General features: G+C 39.6%; 1 protein-coding gene across 1 annotated transcript; it reads left to right on the forward strand.

The window, feature by feature from the left end:
• Positions 1–1,321: 1,321 nt before the first annotated feature.
• Positions 1,322–6,695, forward strand: DNAJC25 (DnaJ (Hsp40) homolog, subfamily C , member 25). Its single transcript, XM_010079111.1, has 3 exons — positions 1,322–1,482; positions 3,092–3,562; positions 5,996–6,695. Exons 1-3 carry the CDS (start codon positions 1,360–1,362, stop codon positions 6,116–6,118), a joined length of 717 nt encoding a protein of 238 aa, XP_010077413.1. The 5' UTR covers positions 1,322–1,359; the 3' UTR covers positions 6,119–6,695.
• The last annotated feature ends 1,640 nt before the right edge of the window (positions 6,696–8,335 follow it).

Raw genomic sequence — 8,335 nt, forward strand, 5'->3', positions numbered from 1 at the left:
TCTCCTCCGGCGGTCTCGGTTTCGGGCGGGGAGGTGGGGCCCGGGGGGGACACTAACGCCCCCGGGTCTCACGCCGCTCGGGGCACGGTCCCCTCCTCTTCTCTGTGTCGGCGCTTGAGCCGCCCGGCTCTGTGCGTGCGGGCAGCTCGGGCGTTAACCGCAGGCGGCAAAGTTAAGCGAGCCCATGTTGTGAGAAGCCGTGACTTTAAAATACGCTGGAAGGTATATGATGCCCTCCGAATTTTGCTCGACGGCTGCCACTCATCTGTTACATCTGTCTCTGAAGCGCACATCAAAAGAGATCCGGTTTAACCGTCGGGATTCTGCCGGACTTCGGCCGCGCATGCCTCGCAGGTGTCTTTTTCCCCAGGGGAGGATCGGAGCCTCTCGGGTTTATCTTTGGGTGCATCGCGGCAGACTCGGCGGCATCGGGTTTGCATTCCTTTGTGTGGTGGCCGCCGGCTTGCTTCCTACCAGCAGTCAGGGAGGGGAAAAAAACCACACCTTCAAAACGTTCTTCAATTGCTATTCCAAGAGTGCGGGGAGGGGATATAGCTCTCTTGAAGATCCCTTTGTATGTAGAATGAACGGACTGGGCTTTGTCTTGGAGGTATGCCTTTACACAAAAAGTAACAGGGACTCCTGTAGCATACGGGGTCTGTAAGGGAGGCTTATCGCAGCAAAATATGTGTGGCTTGGCAAAGATGCAACTCGGAAATGGAAGAAAGAAACCTGTACGTGTGTGAGGAAGAAAAAGGGGAACTTTTGGGGGGATGAGAAAGGAACGCAGTTGAGGCTGACAAAATTAAATTTCTCATCTCTTAATTATGTGAGTGAAAATGAGAAAAATGCTGAGAAAAAGAAAACAGTGAGGTTTTGGAACAGCCTTCCATTGGGCAGATTCTACAACCCCATAAGCTGATTCTAAAAGATCTGTAAGACAATCTCTTAATAGATTCTTCATCTGGAAATCTTTTCCTGAGTGATATTTATTAACTCTAGTCCATCTGTACTTCTTATTCTGAAGTTAAAAATACTTATGTGGATTTCAGTTGCCTGTTTTTAGTCCAGTATTAACTGTCTTCACGCAGTGCATGCATATGCATTTAAGACTGCATATGTTAGATGTGTGTGGGCAGATGAGTGTGAGAATAAATTGATTGAGAATATGAGAAAAGGACCAAGAATTTTCCTCTGTGCTTCCTACTTGGTTGGGCTATTGCAAGTTTTAGAGCAGCATGGTCGTTAATGAGATGTAAAACACAGATATAACAGAGTAAGTGAAAACAGGAACCTGAACCTGTGCATGTTTTTCGTCTCATCCTGTAGGATGAAGAAACACGTAAAGATTATGACTACATGTTGGATCATCCGGAAGAATATTACAGGCATTATTATCACTACTACAGCAGGAGATTGGCACCTAAAGTGGATGTCAGAATAGTGATTCTAGTTACGGTGTGTGCCATCTCTGTGTTTCAGGTAAAATTTCGTGTTTACTTGACACTGCTCAGTGAGTTTCTGAATGGGAAGAGAAGTGCCTGCAGCTCTCATAACATGCCAAGTATTAAACAGTGTCAGTGAGGAGGCCCATTGCTACCTGCTGTGTTAAACTTCTGTGTGGTGTCCATAACAAGTCTGAAGTCAGGACATACTGAGTGAATTTTTGTCTGCCCTTGGTACCTTGGACAAAGGTGGAGTTTATTTTATTTTAATTGGAGGATATTCCATAGTCACAAGTGCAGCTTTTCTGAAGAATTTACCTAGTTCTGCATGGCAGGCTGAGAATAGCCTGTTCCTGAGGACAGGCAGAACTAGTGCTCCAAATCAGCATGTCAAGCTGCATAAGCAATTTTTAAAAAAAACTGACTAATTGCAAACTAAATTCAAGACTCAATACAGATGATAGGGCTGAATATTGTGAGTTTACTAATGTGTGAATCTCACATTACAGTGTTTATTTAAACACTGCAATGAAGTTGGGAGAGAAGTGAATTTGGTTCTGTGAAGTTTGTTCTGAGGGTGGTAGTTTCAAGGTCAAGGCAACAGCCTGTGTTTTAGATGAGAGAACTTGTGCTGTTGCTAACAAATATTTAAGTGGAAGAAGGTGCATAACACTTTTCTTTGGTATCTGTTAGATTTCTGGTTCCAAATATCATTAAAAATACTCTAAGAGATGAAGATACAGCTTATTCTGTCGTGCAGGTAGCTCACTTTTTAGTGGCATATTCGAAGTTAAAACAAAAATATGTTGATCAGAATTTGAGAGCTTGGAATAATAAATTCCAATGGCATATGCAGCAAAATACTTGATTTCTCTTCAATCTTACTTCCAATTACAGAGTTCCTTTTCACCTCTTTCTTATTTTGGCTGTAAGTGTAACACTCACTTTCCTGCAGTCTAGCTGCCAGATGATTGCAAATGCAGTGTAAATGTCTGTGTAAACTGATTTGCCTCCGTTGCTTTGTGTTGTTTCTGCATCTTGGCGTTTCATAAGGTTGTATAATGTGCACATAGCTGCCCTTTGTCTTGGTGAACAGTGTGAAATTCTGCTCTTTATAAAAAAAGTTGCCCCAATAAGGCATGTTCAACTCAGGCACCACATTTCTGGTTTATTGTTTGTTTTTTTTTCCCATTTAAGTTCAAAGGGTATCTGGAGATTAGAGGGGGTTGTTGAATTACCTGTTTTAAATGGGTAACAATTTTATAATGAAATGTTCGTATATTGACTATTTGTTAAACCAAAGGGACTTCTGAGAATGGCTGGCACAGCCTAGCATTAACCTTCAGGAGATTACCATCTTCTTGTGAACAAAACTGATCTGAACGATGTCTGCTTGTACTTGCTCATCACTGTATATTGCTGTGAGATACACATCTATTTTCCAGGTGCCTTACTAAGTTTGGAGGAATAATTATAGCTTCTACAATACTGCGGAAGAATTACAGTTACCTTCAGTTTTTACCCTTGCTGTAATGTAATTGTGGTTAAAGGTGTATGACAGAATTATTTATTTCCTGGTAAACCTCCAGATAGGAGTGTGTCTGTATAAAAATACGTTTTTTACTTTCACTGTTCTTCAATTACAGTTCTTCAGCTGGTGGAGTAGTTACAATGAAGCGATCAACTACCTATCTACAGTGCCAAAATACCGCATACAAGCTACTGAGATTGCCAGGCAACAAGGTTTACTCAACAAGACAAAAGAAAAAGGCAAGAACAGGAGGTCTAAAGAAGAAATTCGTGAAGAAGAGGAAGAGATCATCAAAGACATTATTAAAAATAAAATAGATATAAAAGGCGGTTATCAGAAGCCCAAGATATATGATATCCTTCTATTTCAGATCCTTCTCGCTCCTTTTTACTTGTGCAAATACATAGTTTGGTACTGCTGGTGGATTTACTGTTTCACTATTAAAGGGCAAGAGTACGGTGTGGAAGAGAAGCTGTATATCATACGAAGGTACATGAAAATGTCTCAGTCTCAGTTTGACAGCCTAGAAGATCATCAAAAAGAGACCTTTCTTGAGCGGCAGCTGTGGATACGGGAAAACTATGAGGTGCGTGGCTCTGGTGGAGGAGTTAATGGTGGTTATCCAGCACTTCCAGAGTAGGAACAGCTGTTCTGTGAAGGTGCTTCGGATGGAGCTGTGTGAAGCATTGCTTTGATTTTAGCTATTGCTTTTTAAATTGAAAACTCTTAGACAACCACTCGGTGTGTTTTCTTTGACTTTGTATGCTCATGGACTGTTAGGCAATAGCCCCTGACCATATAGGAGGGGATTTGTTTGGTCAAGGGCCATGCTCTTGTGATTTTCTATGCATACAAGATTTAGTTGAATCTGATGAAAGGCTTTTTTATAACAATGTGGTATGACAAATTTATTACAGTAGGTTGAAGACTGTTCTTCAAACAGTAGTAATATGTAATAAGGATTACCTGGATCATCTCAACCTATATGTTCATCTGATCATTTAATCAGTCTTCTAAACCATTACTTCTTCACTCTTATTTTTAATTTTTCTTAAGCTTTCTGTGAGAGCAGTGAAAGAACATTAGCCTCAGCATGGAATTGGAGTCCAGAATGGCTTGGGATGCCTGTCAGTTTGACAAAATACTTTTATTGTTCCACAGAAGCTCATCTGTTTGCCATCTGGGTGGGAGGTTTCTGGAAGAGAAAGTGAGAATAAGGGGAAGAGGAGATGATGATGCTGCTTTGCATACACTGGGAAAAAAAATGGGGTGGTGGCAGAACTGCCTTTGCTGCTAGCAAGGCACCAAAGATAAGATAATTCTTTTTTAAAAGTAGGCAGAGGTGGATTAATCTAGAAACTTGAAGAGGGAATTCGTAAAATGGATGCTAATGTAAGGAATGGATTAGCCAACAGGTATATACATGTTGAATTATGATGGGTTTGGTAGAAAACAATCTGGAAGTCCAAAGATAGAGTAATGTTGCTAGCCAAAGCAGATGTTATGTGGAAAAAGTAAAATAGGATGGATGTCCTGTTGTAGAGAAATATCCCTGCTGTTTCTAACTAGGGATGCTTTGGTCACTGAATATAAAAGAGCTGTTTTTGCCAGAAGTGAAGGTCTTTTTAGCCTGAAGTAATCTCCTGTGGTGGCCAGCAGTTATTTTTAGTGAAGAATATATATATATATAAAAATCCAGTATAATTTGCAGCTTTGGGACTTCCTGAAAAGGAAATTGTCTTTGTAGGCATTGTTTTAATGAGGTTTTTCTTTAATAAACTTATCTAGCATTCCTTGAATGCATTAAAACTTGCAGTGTCTGCTGTGCCATCTGGTCATGAATTCAGCAGTATGTCTAGAAGATGGGGTTTTTTTGAAGCCACCCAGACACCTGCTGGTTCTTGTGTTATCAGAAATGGAGAATAATAATACCTTCTATTTACTTCTGCTACCTGTGCTGCTGTGTACCCCTACCATATCCTTACTTGAGACTTAGTCATGCCTTTTCTAGGCTGAAAAATAAGCTTAGGTGTTTCTCCACAAAAGTTGCTCTGTTCTTTGATCACTGGAGATGCCTGTCTGCATATTGTTCAGTTTTCCAATGTCCTTTTAGGATGGGAAAGACCGATAATTCAATACATGGGTACATCATGGAACTCCATAGTATTTTTTCTCCTGTTGCTTTGCTGATTCTTAAAACCTGTATGATCACTGAATGTTGAGCTGGTGTATTTATAAAGCCATCTATAATATATTTAAAATCTTGTTCATGCATAGCAGATCTTTAAATTTAATTCCCTTCCAGAAAGAAGTCAAATGACACAGAAATGGCATAAAACTGTGTGGTGTTGAGATTTACACTGTCTGTGTCTACATAAACTGCCTTCCAGAATAAAAATGCAGATACTGTTGCTTTTTTTAGATACTTGACTTTGCCAGTAATTGTAGATTTAATTGCAATGACACCATTTCTTGACAGAATGTAATTACTTATAATTTTGTGCTGCCAATACTTCAATGCAGAGATATTAACTTAGTGAGAAACTTAATTAGCACTAACAAGTTCCGTAGCAGGTATTCTATCTAGAAAATTACTTTGAAGTGGGAAAAGAACTGAAGCGAGGCGCTGAACAACTGCATTGAACAGTATGTGTCCTGAGAAGGGACTCAAAATTTAGCTTTCTGAGCATTAGCAGTTCTTTACTGTAAATTTTAGTTTGCTGAAGGCGTGAACATCTAGTTCTTCAGCAAAAAAGTTCCAGAGCTTGCAGCGCTGTCTTACAAGGAGGTAGTTCTGCTCTCTGGAAAAATGTAGAACATCTCAATTACAGCCAGAAGGCTCCTCAGGTGGAGGTGCTCCTACACTTTATTTTGGTCAAGGTCTGCTCTATGTTGCAATTCAGTCTTCTATGAAAAAAATAAACTGGTGAATGGTTGAACTACAAAAGATTACACCTTCCTTGAGGTTCACTTGATCTGTTTCTTCAGCCTTTTAAAAAAACTTTTGTCTGTCTGTCAGGTCTATAAACGAGAACAAGAGGAGGAGTTAAAGAAGAAGATGGCCATGGATCCCCGATGGAAGCGATACCGGAGGTGGATGAAGAATGAAGGACCTGGAAGACTGACTTTTATTGATGATTGAAAAAAGTTGCTGAACAAAATGTGAGCTTATGTTGAAAGTGATTTGCAAAACTTTTCACTACATCATTCAGAGTTTTGTCTGCTGTGGCTCAGCAGGGATCTAAAACTCAGGAATTATTAAATCAGGCCGAAAAATAATACAGGTTTACCATTTTTATAAATCAGATGTATTAGACTCAGCTTAATGTATATATGCTGTTTACCTGGGGATTTCAGTGTGGAATTCATTATTCCAGACAATGTATTTTCTCTGCATTTTTCATGTTCATGACCAATGGAACTGTAACTTTAGTCTTTCTGAAGATGTTTCTAGATCAGTCCTTGAATGTCCTGTTTTTCCTTTTTAAACTGAAGGGTTCTTGTAAATGGATACTGGAAATGTTTGTAAAGGATTCTGAAGTAAGGGCCATTTTCTGTTTTCCTCTCTTTCCCCCTACTTTTCAGTCTAATTTCTAAGATGCCAAATGGTTTTTTGGTGTAAACAATATGGGGATTATACCAGACTTCTTCTTTTTGCTATTCCTGCTCCAGTTGGAAATTAATTTTATTCTTTGTGGGAATAAATGATGCATGATTGATCATCATTGTGATGCAAACAAGCCTTAATTCTTTGTTCTGCAGAGTGGTTCATGAAATAGTATGCTTAGATCTTTTGCATTTGGTTTTTCATCTTGTATGTTGGATTATACCTGTTCAGAACAAGTATACCCATGAATATTAGTCTACGGAATGTGACATTTATTTCACCAAAGTATTGGTAAAAGGGAAAATGACCCTTTTGTGAAAAAGGGCAATTTTGATGCCTTATGTAAATAAAAGTTTATATAATGTACTTATTGAATTTGTTTTAAATTCTAAATATGAAGTATTCTTTATCTCTTCTGAGCAGACTTCAGAGTACTTAAAATAAATAATGCACAACAGCATGCTGTGGTTTCCTCTGTAACTCAGCCCAGATCAGAGTTTCCATGATTTTCTGGTAAAAGGCATTCTGTTACCATATTTCTATACAGGAATTTTACTGGAGCTGGGGTAGGTTTGGAGCGTGGCCAGATTGGGCTGCTTCTGTCGTATGTTGCATCTGTAAAAGCAAGTTCCTCGGAAGTGTTTCTGCTCAAAATGGTGCTCAGTTAAGCTGGCTTCTGTGGACTTTGGCAGGAGGAACAGGTTCAAGAGCTTGTCTCCCAGAAACAAAGTCCACAGTAGCTAAAATTTTTTAAATGCTTGTTGATTAATTTTTTGAAGCAGGATGTTTCCGAGTCTGCAAAGGTGACCTGTCCTCATTCTTTGAGGAAGAGTTTCTGTTCCTTATGCTTAGCTTTCACTACTTGGAAAGTCATCTAAGTTTTCTGTTTAACATACTATGTTTTCAAAAGTATTTAAGTATTACAATATATAGCTAACTTCTGTGTGCATCAGTAAAATTGATGAGGAACTGCTACATCTGTCTATCTGTGCTGCATGTAGTGTAGCTATAAACTTAATTTCATATTTTGTGGTCAATTTAAATCTGAAACTTGTTAAAGGGGGTATCTAGAATAAGTTGTGCTTGCTTTCATGAAGTAATGTTAAGGGACATGGTAGTGGTGTGGCAGGGACACTGCAAAGATGTTCATGAGCTGAGAGACCTACACCGTCAACCTTCTGCAGGAGTGGAAGGGGGAAGATTAAGTTGCTGTGATAGAAACAAAGGGAATAAAGGTAAGCACAAGTAAAATGGTGTTGAATGTTAGGTTAAACATTTGTATCTGGAAAGTGCATGGAAGAGGATCTAAGCCTGTGACCACAGTTTCACAGACTAACAGCTCTGCTGCCCTTGCCTTGTGACTCATTTTGCTCCATTCTTTCCCCTCCAAGCCAAGTATTTGGATTAGACAAATAAGCAGTCAAAACACTGATCTTTTCCCTTTTTGACTAGGTTGGTTCTAATTAAGATTAATTTCTGGGCTTGACACTACAGCAGGAAATCAGTGCTATGGAGGGGCAGTCCCTGGGGAGCACAGACCTGTGTCTTTCAGCAGCAATGGTGTCTTGTTTCTGTGAAACTGGCCTGATACTGAGCAAGTGGAGAAGGGGAAGTCAGCAGGTATTGCATGACCTGCTGGAAATTAGCTGTTCTGCAGGCTTGACTCGGAGTTCCCTCTTTTCTCAACATATGAGCCCTTTTAAGATAACCAGATGCAGGCATTAAATTCATGGACTGCAGCAAAAATTTGCT

Source organism: Pterocles gutturalis, unplaced genomic scaffold, assembly GCF_000699245.1.
Source record: "Pterocles gutturalis isolate BGI_N339 unplaced genomic scaffold, ASM69924v1 scaffold35283, whole genome shotgun sequence".
Lineage (NCBI taxonomy): Eukaryota > Metazoa > Chordata > Aves > Pterocliformes > Pteroclidae > Pterocles > Pterocles gutturalis.